The sequence below is a fragment of the Vicugna pacos genome, chromosome 23, assembly GCF_048564905.1.
Source record: "Vicugna pacos chromosome 23, VicPac4, whole genome shotgun sequence".
Classification (NCBI taxonomy): domain Eukaryota; kingdom Metazoa; phylum Chordata; class Mammalia; order Artiodactyla; family Camelidae; genus Vicugna; species Vicugna pacos.
Genome location: NC_133009.1, coordinates 11,199,996 through 11,218,151, shown reverse-complemented (window position 1 = coordinate 11,218,151; position 18,156 = coordinate 11,199,996). Strand labels below are relative to the sequence as shown.

Sequence of the window (18,156 nt, the reverse complement as noted above, 5' to 3'; positions counted from 1 at the left end):
AGGCTTTATACTGCACTTGGGAGATGCCAAATACTGTGCCAAGCACTTTACATGAATTTTTCGAATGCCCACAACCCCTCCCCTTGAAGAGGTAACATTATTTACCTCACTCTGCAGATAAAAAACTGAGGCCCAGAGAACTTAAAAAACTTCCCCAAGTCTGTAGTAACTGATGGCGTTGGGTTTGAATCTCAATAGTTGGCTCCGGAGGCCAGGCTTTTAATCATTGCCAGATAGCGTTTGGAAAAGGCAGGAACTATTATTCTATTATTCTCACTGAATAGATGAGGAAACTGAAACCAAGCGTCTAAGTAACTCATCCAGGGTAATAGGGGTAAGAGACAGAGTAAAGGCAGAATTCCTGCCCTAGAAGCCAAGGGCTTCCATCAGAAGGAACCAAGTGTCCTGCCTCCCTTACACAGGCCCACAGGTAGTAGGGCCAACTCCCAATCTCTAACCCCTTATTTGTGGTTAACTGTCTCCATACCGCAGGGTGAGTATGGGGCACTAAGGAGAGGAGGCACCTCCTTGACTTAGATCTGACCTCCCAGTTGCTTCCAGTTCCCCAGACCACCAGCCCCGAGGGTTGAAGTCTAGGCCCCGATCTGGGAATTTTCTCACCCCGGGTTAGAAGCGGGGGAGGGCGGTGGGGGACGGTCTGGGCGAGGCCGGGCCGCTCAGGAACACAGAGTATCATATTTCTCGCAACCCGCCAATCCTGAACGCAGGAGGGCGTGGCCACACCTGGGGGCGTGGCTGGACGGCGGAGGGGGCTGCGGCGTCCTCCGGCGAGGCTCTGACGTGATCTCGGAGCACCTGGGCTGGGCAGGTAAGGGCCGGTGCGGGACCGGGAGCGGACCCCGCGGTCCCTACCTGCGCAGAGCCAGGTGTTTCTTACCTAGCCGGTGGAGGAGCGCGGTGGGACGGACGATCTTAACTGGGGAGTTGGTTCGGAGGAACGTCCGCTTCTGGCAGCCGGATTGAGGAAAAGGTGGGGACGCCAACTTCTGGAGACTGGCTTAAGGGAGGGAGAACACACCCGCTGGTGGAGAAGGGTCCCCTCCAGGGTTTGTGGGGTGAGGAAAGTTTGCTTAAGGACATCTGTTTGTTTGGGGATACCCTCTGGGTCTGGGTGTCCGTCGCTCTGCTCCAGGTGGTTTTGGGACGGGTCCTAGCCCTGGAGAGCTAGGCCCTTCCCAACAATACCCCCCAGCCCCCACTTCTGTTGACTCCCTTTCCCTCCCTGCCCAGCTGAAATGTACTGCTCTCAGCACCTACCCGCCAGCCATCGGGTAGAGCTCAGGTGCCTCCACCCTTCGGATCCTACCAGCTGTATCCCAAAGAGGGAATTTCTTAGGCCGGCTCGCCCTTAATTCTGGTGGGTGTCTTGGGAAATTGAGGGTAGGGACGGCCAGTAACTTTAGCCAGTGTGTTTTCTCTCCTGGAATTTGTTTAGCACAGTTGAGCCCTTGGCCCTGGCCCTGGGAGACACCCGTGGATTTCCAAGTAGCCAAGCTAGGCGCTGGGGAGGGTGGTGCCGGGTGTGGTTGCTCTGGGGGTGAGGCCCTCCTGCCTGAAGGGGCTGGAGGGCGGGTGTGGAGAAGTGAGGAAAGTCTTCCAGGCCTGGCTGGAAAGCAGGCCCAGGGTGCCGCTCTTTACAGGGAGCGAGCTGTGTGGAAGAGGGGTCACCCCTGCCCCATCCCTGCCCCAACCCTCCTCTCTTGGTGGATGTCAAAAGTGGAAGCCAGGGAAGGGAGAGGGAGAAGGGGTTTGAGTAGGGGTTGGTAATGACTAGTACTGGTCTAGGAGAGTCCTTTAGGGTTAGATGTATCTATAATGCATAACACCAGCACTCAATACCCTGTAGCTCCCTCTCACCAACCCCCAACTTTGATCAAGCAGGGAGGAAGGGCATAGGAATTATGGCTAGTGGCCCAGAATTTACCCCTAAACTGGGCTAAACTAAATGGAGGAAAGACTGAGGAACTTGGAAGATGGCATTTCAGGTCCCTCCAGGAGGAAGGGAAAAAGCAGAACCATTGCTGATGCCTGTCTGCAAGAAATGAGGGGTGTGTTTTACTCTGAGTAAAACCATTGACAGTGAATCTTGGCTTTGGGCTGGTGGTGTCCCTGAAAACTGATCTGGGAAGGGGCTGCAGAGGTGCAGTGGGGATGTTTATAGGGGCCCTCTTCCCTGGAGTAGGGGTGTGAGAGAGGATGGTTCATGCCTTGGGGAGACTGAAAACTTCCCCACGTGAGGGGAGTGGATGGGTTAGCATCTATGTTCTTTGGCTGGTTGAATACTTGGTGGAGACACAGGCCTTGAATTTCACTTTGATGGCAGCTAGAGATACCAGGGCTGAGTTCAAGTAGGCTAGGGTAGTTCTATGGGCATTGGGATTTGAGTGTGAGAGTATTTTGAAAGAGAACTCTGGTTTAGGTGCGTTTGGGGTGGGTGTCATGCAGCTCCTCCCTAACCACTTCATTGGCCCTCCATGTTGCTTGGATCTTTGTTGATGTTTTTGGCTTACTTTCTTGGTGTATAGAAGGGAAGGACCTGGAAGTCTGAGTGTAGTGGCAGGATTTGGTACAGCACACTCTGACTTAGAAGTGTTGGGTCCAGCCCCCAGGTAAAGTACTTTTCTGTGCCTCAGTTAACTCAGCTGTAAAATGGGGATGATAGTAATACCACCTCCACACCATGAGGATGAAATCAGACACTTAAGTAAAACTGCACATAAAAACTGTAAAGCCTATGTAGATAAAAAGTGTTGTTGTTACCATGGTTTAATTAGCTGAAGGCCATCATCTTTTATACCTTCCAGTGGCCAAGAAATGTCTTAGCTTCCTGTGGTTAAAAAATACTCCTTGTGGTGTTTGGTTCTTAAGTTATGAATCAAAACATGTCATTGTAGGAAAATGTGAATCCTATATGAAAGTATATAGGCAAGTATAAAATTCACCCATAATCCTATCACCAGGTTACCATTAAGAACTTCTTATTGCATTGGTGTATTATTTCTTTCCCTTTTTTTATTCTACGTGTGTATGTATGCAAGTGCATGTTATGTTACAAGATGGAGACACTACTATCCAGTCAATATGGTATGATGCCTTTTCCCCCCTTAACTACCTATTTAAACATTTTTCCAAATCCAGTAAAAATTCTTCAGATGCCACGATGGCTGCATGATGCAGCAGCCTATGAATGTTTTGTTAGCCACGTTCCTCTGTTATTTCAGTTGCTTCCAGTTTTTCCCTCTCTGCCCATTTTTATCATCTTTGTTACTGGGTGGCAGGTGGAGGAGATCTTGGCTGACTTTCCGAAGGTGGACAGGGTTAGCCCGGCTGGAGGTGGGGCCTGGAGGAGGAGGCTGGGGCAGGTGCCATCCTATGTGGTGCCATGTTGGGAGAATGCTGAGAACACAGGGCTCTAGATCTTAATCGTCGGTCTCCATGGGTGGCTGTGTCTCCCTCCCCATCTCTACGTGCAGTTCCTTGTGTTGGCCTGGTTGCCTTAATTTTTTCTTGATGTGCTGTGGATCAGCTAGGATGAGGCCTTTTCTTCAAAGCCCGTGATGCGTCAAGAGGCAGAATTGACGTGTCAGCAAGGCCCAGGGGAGGGACTGACCAGTACTGCAATAGAAATTCTCAAAAGTCCCTCACTAGGTTGACCAGTTTGCTGCCCACTTCCCTTTTCTCTTTGTTTTTCCCTCGCCCCATGCCCCTCACAGAGGCCAGGACTGAGGACAGAAGGCTAGAACTTGCCCTGGGGAGAATATGCATTCCCTCCTCCTTGTGAGGTAAATGTTCTTTGGGGTGTGATGGCTTGACTTGCTGCCCTACAAAGCCACCTAAGCTAAGGCCAAGAACTTGGGGGTGGGGGGCACTAGAGCCACGTCACATGCCCACCGTGAGCTTTGCTCCCAGGGGGAGAGTTTCAGTTGCAGGACTTGGTAACTGGGTCAGAAGGCTCAGGTGAGAGCAGGTCCAGCCTTGCTCTTAAAGTGCCAGTGGCCGAGTTGGGTTTGAGTTGGGTTTGAGTTTTCCCGTTTGTTGGGTACCTGGCTGGGGAGAGAAGTGGGGTTACGGGGGCAACCGCCTCAGCTAAGCTCCTGCAAGTGGGAGCCCCCAGCTGACTCGACTGGTTTGGTTTCGGAACTGTGATCCAGGTGGGAATCTTTGTGTGTGTCAAGGTGACTCAATTATGTCCCTTTCCTCATGCCATCATGGGGTTTGAGCAGCTCCAGCGTGGATTTCTTCAGGGAGTCTGATGAAAACATGGTGTTTGGTAACTAACACCATGCTTGTCACACAGGAGCTGACGATCAAATATTTGTTGAATGAACATTATTTTGCAGGCATCTCTTTCTCACCCGAGCTAAAAAACAAAGTCAAGTAAGAACACCAAAAGAGCTAAACACAGCATCCCAGGCAACCAGTTGTCCAGTGATGGTCTTTCCTTTAGGTGCCCAATCTGGGCAGGCTTTTGTTTCCCCGCTGTGAGTGCTGGCTACTGCTGGATGTTCTCTGCTACGCTTCGCTCTGCCCTTGTGTTTTTATGAGAATCAATTGCAGACTTTACCCAGGCTGGCTCCTGCAGCCAATCAGTTCATCTCAGTCTCTGTGGGTAGATAAACAGACCCAGGTGAGGAGGCTGCCCTGGCAGGGCTTCTGAGCTTTCTCAGACTCAGTTACAGGGAAGGGTTCTCAGGCTTTGTCTCCACTGCTCCCAAGCCTTCTCCCAGACACTGCATTGTCTCGTGGATAACCAGCTTGGGCCCCCTCCCCCCTTTTTTTTGTACAGAAACTTTGAGTGATCCAGAGAAAGGAAAGCTGACTTGAGGCCCAGCTCTCAGATCCCCGTGGATACACTGCCTGCTCATCTATGTAAGTGAGGACTTTGGAACCAGGACCTGTCCCTCGCTTACTTTTCTCTCATCACGATGCTGTCATTTCTTATGAAAATATTCCCACTCGCCTTTGTTGTCTAAAAAGAGTGTGCCTCAAGTTCTTGCCCATATCCTCGCTGTTTCCATAACTTTTTTCTTCCCTCTCCTGAGATGAGATTAAAAAGAGCAATTTCCCTTCTCTTCCAAAGCCCTTGGTACTTCAGGAAGGACTATGTTCCAGCAGGGATGACATCATCTTTTTATTTTTCTGCTTCAGGATTTAAACAGAAGAAATGCGATCTACTTACGTGATAAGTCTGATTTGGCTAGAGCATGAAGTATAAATGGCTTTGGAATAAGAATCAAAAGAACCTTTTAACCTCTCTTCTTTCCTTCCCCACCTGGCACAGTTGATTCCCATATTCAGTTTCTTGGCAGTAATCTAATGAAACTGTAGCCCTATCAAGCGGGAACAGTGGCTGGGAACTTTTCCCAGGGGCTGGCCTAATTCTCCTGCTTTCGCCACTTCTCCCCCCTCCCCCCAACCCAGATCATGGCCCTCCACCCCCGCAGAGTTCGGCTGAAGCCTTGGCTGGTGGCCCAAGTGGACAGTGGCCTGTACCCTGGGCTCATCTGGCTACACAGAGACTCCAAACGCTTCCAGATTCCCTGGAAACATGCCACCCGGCATAGCCCCCAACAGGAGGAAGAAAATACCATTTTCAAGGTAAACGTCTTCTAGAATCTGACTCGAAATGTTTTCCAGTTCTCTCTGATCTTTCTGGTTCCTTGTTCTGTTCTGTTTTCAATTTTGGCACGAGGAATGTACTAGATCTGTTGCTGATGCAACAGAAAGAATGTTTATGATGTAGGGGGGAAGCAAACTTAGCCAGCATAGTAATTTCTCTTGTTGGGGCACGTCTGTTATGGTTGAGGCCATGTATTCTTTCCCATCTTTCCCATCGGTCAAAGGTACTCAACTCACGAAATCATTTCCCAAAGGATCCCTGGTGCAGTTGCCTAAACTCCTGGAAGTGTGGGTAGGATGTGTTTGTTCCTAGAGCTCCCAAGGGTCAGCCAACAATTGACAATTCCTCTTCATTCACTAGGTGTTCTGCTTTGGAGGGAGGTGCTTGGGCCAGGGAAATGGTTATCCAGACCAGGGCAGAACCCCTAACATGGCCTGGAGGGTGGGTCTTGAGGGCCCTCTGCTTGTTTTTCTTTTGAAATTAAAATATTTTGCCCCATCTATAACCTCCACTTAAAAGATGACTTAATTACAAGCTTTTTTATTCTATAAATATGTTTTCTTAAATAAAGAATAGCTCTGATATGAGAGTTATTTTGCTTAACTGGAAATAAGACTTAATTACGTGGCATTTTACAAAATTAAAGTGAAGCCAAAGTCTCAGACAGAAGTAGGTGGGAAACTGCTCGTGGGAAGGGTGTTCTGTGGTTTGTAATTCTGAAGCCCGTGCCTCTGATGCAGACCAGCTTCTCTGCACTGGTCAGTCTTCCACCTCTTGAGTAGCTTTAGTTTCTGCACCCTCAAGACGTGGAGAAGTGAGTTTACCCATTTCTTCCCTGACTATAAGTTGGAAATCAGAGGTAAAATCCAGTCCTTACCCTGGGCCTCTCAAGGTTGATGCCCCAGCGTTCTTGCTGAGATTGTAGTGGGAAAGGTGGGCGCATATCTCAAAGGAGGGCCATCCTGGAGTTGTTTCCTGCCCGGCTCAGTTATATTAAGCAGAGAGATGAGAGGTGGAGAGAAAATAGGCCCGAGAGTACTTAGCAAGTAAAGAAATGCTTTTAATTTAAAAATTACATAATGATGTAAAAGTGATAAGGGGAACATCTGTAAACCAGCATCCATTATTTGAGCTGGCATCAGAGGGGGAATGGGCCTACCTTGGCCTAGCTGGCCTCTCGCTGTGGCCCTGGTCTGAAACTGATTTTGCTGTTGAAGCGTCTGGTGGCAGCTGGCTGTCGGGGAAGAGGCTGGTTCCTGAAAGCCCGGCTCACGAGAGTGATCTGTGTGCTTAGGGCTTAAGGACGTCTGTGGGGAGCTACTTTGTCTTATTTATATCCGTGTATCTGTTTACAGAATGCTAAGGGAGGGCCTTGGGAGTCAGGAGAAGAGGGAGGTGCTTTCACAGATCCCACATTCTGACAGGCTTCTGGCAGGATGTGGGGTGTGGGGAGTGACGACTAGCATTAAGTGAGTGCCTACTGTATACCCTGTGACCATTATCTCATTTAGTTCACGACAACTGTTTAAGGGGGGGCGTCACCCTCATGTTGTAGATGCGAAAGCTGAGTCTCAGAGAGGCTACATAATTTGCCCAAATCACACAGCCAATAAGTGATGGGGCCAGGATTTGGACCCAGGCCTGTCTGGTCCTGCATTTTCATACAGCCCTTTCTGACCAGCAGTCGGAAGTCCTGGCTTCAGATCCTGCTACCGTCAATTGCACGCGTGGTCTCGGACAAGTCGCATCATCTCTTTGGGCTTTAGCTTCCCCTTCAGTAAGACGGGGATGAAACCAGTCTTGCCTGCCTCACAGGACTGTTGTGGGAATTGAGTGAAATAAAGTGTGGGAAGGGACTTGTAAATTACCATACACATGCAGAGACTATATCCGTTTTAGGTAGAGAAATAGGGGCCCACCCAGTGACCAAAATCTCAGAAGCAAGACTCAGAATGGGTTTGAACAAGGAGTGATTCTAGATCACAGTGATTGCCATGTGGTGGGTACCACTCTGCTGCCTCAGCCTCGGGTCCTTAGCACCACCTGAGTGGGCCCTGGGGAGTGGCTGTGTTGTGAGCAGGAAGGCTGGGGCTGAGGTTCTGGGTTAGTCTGGCTGCTCTCCATGGAAGGGCAGGGATTTGGGGAGCCACAGAAATTTGCAGACCTGGGCCAAAGTCAGCACAGCGTCAGCCAGCTGGGTGGGTCTAGCAGGGGAGTGGACAGCGAGGATCAAACAAACAGAGGGGAAAACAGCAGCCAGGTACCACCTGGCACAACTGGAGTTGTGCCTCTCCGACACTAAGGACCAGCGAGGTTGAAATCCCCTGCAGAGGGCTGGATGGAATGGTGCCTACTGAGTCACTCACCCAGGGCAGCAACTTTGTCAAACCTCTTCATCCCATACTGCAAAACTAGCAGAGGAGCACCTGGCTCTGGGAAAATGGTAAGAACAAGTGAGTGACTTGGAGGAGAAGGATTTAGATTAGCTATTGGAGGAAACTGCCTCATGATTCTGAGGCTCTGCACGGAGTGACTGAGGGAGACCAGAGATCTCAAAGGATGGGGCAGAAAAATTCCATTTTGGCTTGAGGAAGAAGCCTGTGTTCAGGAGCAGAGGCAAGGATTTGGGACTGGACGAGTGATATGCCCTATCCACTGGAACAAGCTGGTGTGTGCTTCCTGATCCTGAACTCTGCCAATGACACCCCCCTTTTCTGCACAAGAACATATGTCACACTCCTGAAGAAAGCGCAGAGATCTGAGAATACATTTGCCGTGGGAGAGGGCGGACCTCCTGTGAGCAGAAACATAAATGCCTGTTAGCCCTGGAAATGGAAAACTGGAGAGGCGGGGCCAAAGTGGTTTTAGCCCTGGCCACCAACCACTGGTGTTTCCAGCAAAATCTTCCCACGTGGGAGTTTGAAGATGTAGGGAGAGGCAGGGGGTGTGAGTTTATTAGGACTTGAGGCCCTCAGCCTCAAGGTGAAGCAAACTGAACCCCCAGAGTGTGCTTCCTGCCTTCCTACAGGCTGTTACCCCTGAAGGCACTTGGTTTCTAAAGTTATTTGGGCCTCGGATTAAAGACTGACAGGGGACCAACTAAGTTAAAAGGAAATTACCTGAAATCCTGCTCTCTACATTTACCATTAGCATTTTGGTGTGTATTTGTTCCAGACTTCTCTTTTCAGCCCTTCATTATGGCCATTGTAGTCTTGACAGGTGGTGCTGGGACCAACACTTGAGATAAGTCTCCTCTTTTCAAAAGACGGTATTTGCGTGTGGCTTAATTTCCCTTGGGCCCTGTCTTGCCTGGTCCCCAGGGTGGTGTTTCCTGCTGCAGGCTCTCTACTTTGGGGTTGGGATGATGGGGCGGTCAGGCTGGGGTATGTGTGTCTTGTCTGTATGAGGGAAGGTGGGCACACTTTGCAGTTTCTGGGCCACAACAGGCACTCACTGCAGTTTCCTATCCTTCAGGCCTGGGCCGTGGAGACCGGGAAGTACCAGGAAGGGGTGGATGACCCTGACCCAGCTAAATGGAAGGCCCAGCTCCGCTGTGCTCTCAACAAGAGCAGGGAATTCAACCTGATGTATGATGGCACCAAGGAGGTGCCCATGAACCCAGTGAAAATATATCAAGTGTGTGACATCCCCCAGCCCCAGGGCTCAATCATTAACCCAGGTGAGGACCCAGCTGCTGGCGAGAAGGCTCCGGGCTGGACCCTTAAAGAGACAGTTGACTTGAAAAATGCCTCGCTGCCAGAGTTTAAGACTGGTAAACAACAAAGCCTTTCCCTAGGAAGGGCCCGGAGAACAAAAGACAGAAACTCGGCAAAGTCTTCCTGCTCGCTCAGTGGAACAGTAAAGCATTAGAAAGTAGAGGGAGTATAGAGTTCTGTAAAAATAACTTCTCGCGGGACTCAGCACTGAGAAGAGAGGCCAGATAGTTCAGAATAAAGAGGGATTAAAACTTAGAAGGTTTGAGTTCTAACCCTGTTTCTTTTCACTTCACTACCTGTGGGACATTGAATCCAGTCCTTTGAACTTTTGAGCCTCAGTTTCTTCCACTGTGAAACCTGGGCTCTCAGCTTTCCTGCCTACTTCAAAGGCTAGTCTGAGAATCAGTTGACATGACATGTGACAGCTATTAAGTTCTCTTTATGAACGATGGGTGAGTGATCATTTAATTTGTAGGACACTTTTGCTAGAAGAATACTACCCAATCCTCCTATTTACTCAACGTTTAACGAGTTCTGATTACGAGCCAGATAATTGAGACTTGGCCTCCAGTGAATCCAGTGAGGCCCTGCCATGAGAGGAGGGTCTGTCCTCACATTTAAGCTCACAGAGGAGAGAAGTTGCAGTCCGTGAGTCCTTAAAAGGGATGCTAAAGTGTAGGAAGAGGTGTAGAGTAGGAATTAAAAGATTTCTAGGAGAAGGGACTAGGGTCTGCAGTTCCTGGATAGGAGAGGACGAGCTTGCGCTCAGGCTCTGTAGGAAGAGTTGGAACTGGGGTGAACTCTTGGTTCCCACTCTTTGGCTAGGGCACTGGGGGTGCACACTGAACTCGCTGGCACTCCCTAGCTGGCACAGTGGGTCAGCTGCAGGGGCGACAGTGCAGCCTGAGCGGCCCACTTACGGGCTTGTATGTCTGTTTCTTGGGTAGGATCCACTGGATCTGCTCCTTGGGATGAGAAGGATAATGATGTGGATGACGAAGATGAGGAAGATGAGCTCGATCAGTCACAGCACCATGTTCCCATCCAGGACACCTTCCCCTTCCTGAACATCAATGGTAAGTAGGGGCAGTGGGTGGCACAGAGGGATGAGGAGGTTGTAAGGGGCTTTGACTTTGCAGCTATTGACCCCTCAGCCACCACTGCACTGGGAGCAGTGACTGGATTTTGAGGCCAGGCTGCCAGTCTGTTAGCAGGTAGGGGTCATAGGCAAAGGAACGCCTCAGGCCCAGTTACCCCAGTGGGGTGGCTTCTGGGCAAAGAGAGCATCTTCTGAATCTTATGTGATAATTCAGAGAAATTAAAAATTTAAATGCACTCTCAGTTCCGCATGCAAATATATCAGCTGTTATGAATTTTGCCGATTTCCATCAGGTCAAGTGCAGACATCATTTTCATGAATTGTAGACAGACTCCTCCACCTTTTCTCTTGGTATAAATTTTCTGTCACTTCCTTAGCAGGATCTACTCTGCTAAGGCTCTATCATGGGAAACTTGTGACTTCTACAGCTCTTAATACTAGGCTCTGATAGAATTTATCTATTAGAGGCTTTATCTTTTTTTTTTTTAATGGACTTTTGGAATTCAGCTTCCTAGGAAAAATGAGTTTAGAGGCTGGTGGGTCCCTGTGTGACAGAGCAGGTACTGAATCTCCCATTGCACATCCTGAGGATGCTCAAACACAAGGTGAATTGCCCTTCCACAGCATCTTCACTTGAACTGACATGCTCCTGGTCACATGACATGCATTCAGTTGAGCAGCTTTTCACTGCCTTTCTAAGTTCCATCTGGCTGCTACGGGTCAAATGACAGAGACTTGTGCCACCTAGAAAATTTAGTAAATCAAGATGATTCCTTCATGATTTTGGAGTACCCTACTCTAGGTGAGGTCCCTACTTTTGAGAGTCAGAAAATGATTCTTAGCTGTCTACTTTTCCCCCTTCACTTACTTTGTCATTTATAACTTTGCATCCAAGTGATGAGTAAAGAAAAATATCATAATATTCTCTCAGGTCAGTATGGCCACAAGCTATATTCCCACTTAGTGAAATTTTAAGAGTTGGACATTTGGAAATATGAGATCCTCTCCCAAATCCTTGGTTGACTCAGTCAGTCATTCTCACCCCTTAAAAGGATGCAACCTATTTCCAGGATCCTGATTTCCTATTTCTTTTCACATTTTATTCAAGCTGATGTTGTGTGGCCTTATATCATGGGCCATTTTGGTTCCTTTATGGAAACATGAGTATATATTGAATACAAAAAAGTAAAATGGGTATGTAAATTCAGCCAGATTTGTACACAGAGGGTCAAAGAAACATTAACCTCTGTGATTGCAGAGCTGTTGGGCAGAGGAAGAAGAATTATTGAAGAACAGATGCCAAAAAGATGAGGCTAGGAGGAAAAATCTGTAGACTTTGGAGAGAGCCAATTTTGACAATAGCAGGAAAGTAGGATGGGCTTTTCATTCTCTCTCTTAAAAGCTTTAACTGGATCCTTTTGAATAAATAATATTCTTACCTGGTTTAAAAGTCATAATGGTACCAAAACGTAATCAGCTGAAAGGTTTTCCTTCCATCCTGTCTCTGAACATCCCAGTTCCTTCCCTGAAGGAGACAGATCTTTCCAGGTTCTTGAGTATCCTTCCACATGTTTCATGCAGGTAAACGTATTTGTTTATTTTAAAAGGAATTTTTATTCATTAACATTTACTTGAAGCTGATCAACTAATTCAGTTGAGTTCACTTTATAGAAGATAACCAGCTTCTACTTAATTGCTGGGTTCAGATTTTGCAACAGGGAACCTCTCATTCATGCACATTTTAATTTAACCCCAGAGAAAACTCACTTGTCTGTTAATCATCAGCAAATGCATGTGTTCAGAATTATGAGTTTGAAAGAACTAATAAGATTAGGAAGCAGAAGCAGGGGAACCTTACGGCTTTTTGTGTTTGTTGGGGGAATCATTGACGGGCTGCCACATTGAGTCGTGGGACTCTTTCAAGTTGACCTTTCAGGTTTTTGATGTGCGTGTGTGCTTTGCCCCTGCCTGCTCACCCACATCCCTCTGTTCTAGGTTCTCCCATGGCACCAGCCAGTGTGGGCAACTGCAGCGTGGGCAACTGCAGCCCCGAAGCAGTGTGGCCCAAAACCGAGCCTCTGGAGATGGAAGTGCCCCAGGCACCCATACAGCCTTTCTATAGCTCTCCGGAGTTGTGGATCAGCTCCCTCCCAAGTAAGTGAGCCTTGGTTTTCTAGCTGGGTCTTCAGCTCCTATTATAGTCCATTTCCTGCCCCACCTTCTGCCTCTGTGTCTTTGCCTTGTACAGAATAGTCCCCCAGGGAGCCTCTATGTCTGGTTCCTGGCTGGCTGATGAGTCACCAGGGAAGAAGTAAAGAAATACAAGCCCATACCTTCTTGACCCCGGGGTGCTCTGATTGGTTGCAGTGCAGCTGTTGGTTATTCACCTCTTGGGTGGGTGGGAAGGCCTGGGTTTATCAGTTTGGCTAGGGCATTTGGGGACAAGGCCAGTTGTGGGATAGGGAAGTTAATGGCTTTGGACTTAGTCAAGGAGGCTCTTGGATTTTGAGAGGCTTTAGGACCCAGAGAAAATCTCTTTCTGAACTGGGCAGATACAGCTCAGTGAAGAATCAATGCCATTGCTCCATCTCCCTTTCACAGTACACGTGGTGGGTGGTGTGAGTACTAACATTTTGTCCAAGAGGCTGATAACTTTGATAAGACTTAAAGGTTTCAGTGTACACTTGCTGAGTGAAAATTTACTTTGCTGTGAACTATGTCCTTCTATGATCTATTTTTAGCAGAGATCAACAGTGAGTGCTCATATGTATACTTTTCAGAAAAATGGCTTGGTATTTCTTCTTGTTCCTCCTGTGTTTTTAAACAGTGAGCCCAAAATGGTACACAAACCAGGTGCCTTAGTTTTTAGCTCCTTCCAGTGCCTAGTGATGTGAAGACTCAGTCCTTACAAAATGGGGAGATCAGGACCCAGCACTTTGGTTGGAGAAATTCTAGCTATTAGGGTGTGGTGACTGAACAGAGATAGTATAGATGGACTTTGAATTGTTTGCTTCAAGGCAGCCTTTTGAGTGACCATTCCAGGGATGTATTGATGTCTCCCTTTATTCCAGGAAGGATAACTATAGCAGTGGCCTTCCTGAATGCTGGTTGAAAGGTGGCTTGATTTTGACGGACCTGCAGAAGTCCTAGGGATGGACAGGCAGAGCAGCAGGTCAGGAGTCTCACTGTCCTCTCTCACCTTGCAGTGACTGACCTGGACATCAAGTTTCAGTACCGTGGGAAGGAGTATGGGCAGACCATGACCGTGAGCAACCCCCAGGGCTGCCGGCTCTTCTATGGAGACCTGGGTCCCATGCCTGACCAGGAAGAGCTCTTTGGTCCCGTCAGCCTGGAGCAGGTCAAGTTCCCAGGTCCGGAGCATATCACCAATGAGAAGCAGAAGCTGTTCACCAGCAAGCTGCTAGACGTCATGGACAGAGGACTGATCCTGGAGGTCAGCGGTCATGCCATTTATGCCATCAGGCTGTGCCAGTGCAAGGTGTACTGGTCTGGGCCATGTGCCCCATCGCTTGTTGCCCCCAACCTGATTGAGAGACAAAAGAAGGTCAAGCTATTTTGTCTGGAAACGTTCCTTAGTGGTGAGTCTTTTCAGATGATTGAGGATGGGAACTGCTCCCCAGAAGTATGTCTTCCTCCTTCCTGCCCCCCTTTCCTGGCTCTGCAAAGATCTTAACCAAGAAATTTCTTCTGCAGGAAGTCAAGGTAGAAGAGAACCTTGACTCTAAAAGTGACCTGGGCAACAAAGAAGGTTGTTCCACTGCAGAGCTATGTATTTGAAGCCAGTTTTAGGTTGGCTGTGGCTCCTTTATTGCCAGAAGAGGGAGACAGTCTTGCCATTGCTCCCCAAATTCTACAAGCTTCTCCTTAACTTTGGAGGGTGACCCTGTTCATCAAAATCGGCAAAACATATACTCTTCTCATTTGGGACATATCTGAGTGGCAAATTCAAGCAGACATGTTTAGGGAGAGCACTGAGATGTGACTTTTCCAGTGTGATTTGAACCCCATGTCTAGTCTAAGTGATGTCCGATGGAATTCTCTGAAATGATGAAAATGTTCTATCTTTGTGTTGTTCAATACGGTGGACACTAGCCACGTGTGGCTATTATGTAAATGTGACACATGTGACTAAGAAAGTATTTAATTTTAATTAATTTAGATTTATTTAGCCAACATGTGGCTAGTAGCTACTATACTGGACAGCATGAAAGAGGGTCTTTACTGAGTAGATATGGAATGACGTGGTACACTTAACTGCTCTTCCACATTCTGCAGATCTTATTGCCCACCAGAAAGGACAGATAGAGAAGCAGCCACCGTTTGAGATCTACTTATGCTTTGGGGAAGAATGGCCAGATGGGAAACCCCTGGAAAGGAAGCTCATCTTGGTTCAGGTGAGAAGATAATAATGTGTCAACAATTCTTTGCCTTTCTATCAGTGCTTTAGCCTCTAGGTCTGGGATTGAACCCTGCGCGAGGAGCCATCAGCCTGGGTGAGTTTTAATCCCATCAGATGGGTAGCGACTCAAGCTTTGTACATTGTACAGTAGGACCAGGCTGGAGAAAACTGGGTCCTCAAAGTGGAGGGATACCTAATTCAATGGAGACCTTATTCTCTTACTGACATTGGAATCTTGCTGAAACCTAACAGGATATGACTCTTTCCAGCTCTTGTAGAAAAACCTTTTGAGTAACTTTTAAGAACATATTCTTATTCGAGGAAATGGCAGCAAGACCACTTGGATTTGGCTGTGGATGTGTGCAACAGGACAGACAATAGATGAAATTTGGGTAAAAGTCTTGCTAAAGAAGCAGTTATTTATTTAGGCATATGATGTGATGCTACATCTAGGTTCTTACCTTCATTTGAACCAAATTCTAAAGGGAACCTTGGCAGCATAGTCCAGAGAGATGAAGGCATATTCTGCATCTAGACCTTAAGAGTGGAGGGGGCTTCCCCATGGACTCACTGGTCCTTCGTTCAATCTTGGGTTCCTCCTGCTGTTTAAAAATACCCTTTTATCAGTAGATACTGGTGTGCTCTGTGTTCTGAACAGGTCATTCCAGTGGTGGCTCGGATGATCTATGAGATGTTCTCTGGTGATTTCACACGATCCTTTGACAGTGGCAGTGTCCGCCTGCAGATCTCAACTCCAGACATCAAGGATAACATTGTTGCTCAGCTGAAGCAGCTGTACCGCATCCTCCAAACCCAGGAAAGCTGGCAGCCCATGCAGCCCACCCCCAGCATGCAGCTGCCCCCTGCCCTGCCGGCCCAGTAATCACGAATGCCATCTTCCTTCTCTTTTTTTCTTTTTTTACAATATTGTACATAGGGATATTTTTTATTATTCAGATTTAACCAGCTTTTAAACCTTTCTTCTTTCTAACAATGCTAGTACTCTCTGACTCTCCAAATATGCCTAGCTTGAAAGTTGATTTAATTTATGGAAAAAATAACCCTTCATACTTTTTTTTTTAAACCTCCAATGGTAGTGTAATGTAGAAGGAAATCTGGCCTGGAAGTTTGCATACCAGGGTTCTGGCTGCAGCTTTGTTCCCAATGGTGTGACCTTGAACCAGGTCATTTAACCTCTGGGCTTCAGATTCAGTGCTGTTCAAGTGAAGGAGCTGGAATGATGCCTGAAATAATGCCAGCTTTAAAACTCTGACTTGCTGACTTCATTCTCCTTGTACAAGGCAAAACTGCCTGGAACAGAACCTTTCTGCCTTGTTCTTACACCACATTTTTTTCTTGCTTTCATTAAAGTCCCCTCAAGCACTGATTTGTCCAGGATTGATCTCCCTTTGACCTGTTTTGCTAGTATAGTAAGCCCGGTCTGTGGTGGGGGAAGTGAGAGGGAGGGGTGCCGGCTGGTTGCTTAGGAACCAGGCTTGATATCTAAATGGAAATCGGTGCCAAAGTCTGAAAGTCACCCAGCCTGTGGAGTAAAAGCTCATAAACTGAGCTTCTAAAGGGAAGCTGTTGACACAGAAGGCGTAGGGATTCTGTAGAAGAATTGGTTGTCAGGTGTGCAACTTGTCGCCTCTCAAATACAGGCATACAGCGGAGATATTGTGGGGTCAGTTCTGAACCACCGTGATAAAGTGAATATTGCAATAAAGCAAGTCACACCAATTTTTTGGTTTCCCAGTGCATATAACAGTTATGTTTACATTCTACTGTGGTCTGTTAAGTGTGCAATAGCATTATGTCTAAAACTACAAATGTGCATATCTTAATTAAGCAATGCTTGATTGCTAAAAAATGCTAACCAACATCTGAGCCTTCAGTGAGTTGTAATCTTTTTGCAATAGTAACAGCCAAGATCATAGATCACCACAACAAACATAATAATGAAAAAGTTTAAATGTTGTGAGAATTATCAAGATGTGACACAGAGACATGATGTGAGCAAATGCTTTTGGAAAAATGGCACCAATAGGGTTGCTTGATGTAGGTTGGCTACAGACTTTCAATTGGTAAGAAACACAGGATATGCAAATTGCAATAAAGCAAAACACAATAAAATGAGATATGTCCGTACCGCTGTGTGTGTGTGTGGTAGATGAGAGTATAGACCTGGTGATAGCCTTCGAAGAGGAGAGAGCTCTCTTTCTCTTTTTTTCCTTCTTTGAGGAAGACCTGGGAGTGAGCTGGGCATCCAGAACAAACTCCTCTGACTACAGAGGAAACAGGGACCATTCCCCCTTGTATGGAGATTTTTCCAGTCTTCCTGTCACTTGGGTTTTTTGCACTTGGGAAAAATGAGATGTTGAATGTGCTGGCTGAGCAGTGCTCTTCTGGGAAAGGCTCACCTAGCACAAACCTGCTTGTCTCCCTTCCTGGTGAAGGTAGCTGGGTGGGAACCATTATGGTGAAGACTGGTGTAGAACATGGCAGTGATGACTGCCACCAACTGGTCTGATGTATTTACTTTTGTTTGGTCTCTGACCTTTTTGCTCTTTTCTTTTTTAAGATGAAATTATATGTAATTTAAACTTGAAGACCTAAATGGAAAGCAAGATGCTAATCTCTGGTTGCAGGCCCCTGTCCTCTGGAATACTGATACCTATTTGTGCCATGTTAAGAAAGTCCATGTCTGGTCTGCTATCCTTAAACCAAGCCACCTCCTACTTGCTCCCGAAGTGGAGCTAGCTGAAAAGTTGGGCCAGCTTTACTTCAAAAACCATAAGCTCCCCTTGATCACAGGTGGCAATGGGACTTATTTACTGAGAATGCTGTTGCTAAAGTATGACCAAGGGAAAACTGGGTGCTCAGCTGTGAGCAGAAGTTGGGCTTCTAGAGAGCAGGAGACAGGCAAGGTATAGAAACTTTATATTTGGGGGGCATTTTGTTGAGTGGGTGAAGTGAGGGATTTGGTCTTGATGTCTGGCTGCCTCTGTCTGTATCTGCATAACTCAAAGTTAAAAAGAACCCGCAGTAAATAAATTGGGAGAGCAGCTGTGGGATCTACGCTGGTCCCTTCCCGTTATTCTGTGAGATGCTAACAGCCAGGCTGTCCATCTGGATTGGGGCCCAGATAATGTGAACTGACAAAGTGTAGAAAAGTGTTCTTAAGTGCCAAGAAGGATTGAACTTCTAGTATGTGACTCTAACGGAAAGTTTATGAATATATCAGAGGAATGGATGAGTGGTTTTAACTCAGTACCTGCTT

The 18,156-nt window shown here is 47.3% G+C and overlaps 1 protein-coding gene across 2 annotated transcripts; it reads left to right on the top strand.

Annotated features, from left to right (window-relative positions):
• Window positions 1–773: 773 nt before the first annotated feature.
• Window positions 774–17,024, top strand: IRF6 (interferon regulatory factor 6). 2 transcript variants are annotated; one of them, XM_006198728.4, is made up of 9 exons: window positions 774–991; window positions 4,808–4,890; window positions 5,443–5,619; window positions 9,116–9,320; window positions 10,305–10,433; window positions 12,452–12,610; window positions 13,663–14,055; window positions 14,753–14,871; window positions 15,535–17,024. In XM_006198728.4, the coding sequence occupies exons 3-9, from the start codon at window positions 5,446–5,448 to the stop codon at window positions 15,757–15,759; spliced, it is 1,404 nt and encodes a 467-aa protein (XP_006198790.1). In that variant the 5' UTR covers window positions 774–991; window positions 4,808–4,890; window positions 5,443–5,445; the 3' UTR covers window positions 15,760–17,024. The 2 variants fall into 2 exon arrangements, with proteins under 2 accessions (XP_006198790.1, XP_072804587.1); XM_072948486.1 differs by having other exon boundaries at window positions 775–829.
• Window positions 17,025–18,156: the final 1,132 nt, after the last annotated feature.

Coding starts and splice junctions, on each gene's coding strand:
- IRF6 (XM_006198728.4), top strand. CDS start 5,446: ATGGCCCTCCACCCCCGCAGAGTTCGGCTGAAGCCTTGGCTGGTGGCC. Junction 5,620..9,115: donor AAGAAAATACCATTTTCAAG/GTAAACGTCTTC, acceptor CCTATCCTTCAG/GCCTGGGCCGTGGAGACCGG. Junction 14,056..14,752: donor TCTGGAAACGTTCCTTAGTG/GTGAGTCTTTTC, acceptor CACATTCTGCAG/ATCTTATTGCCCACCAGAAA.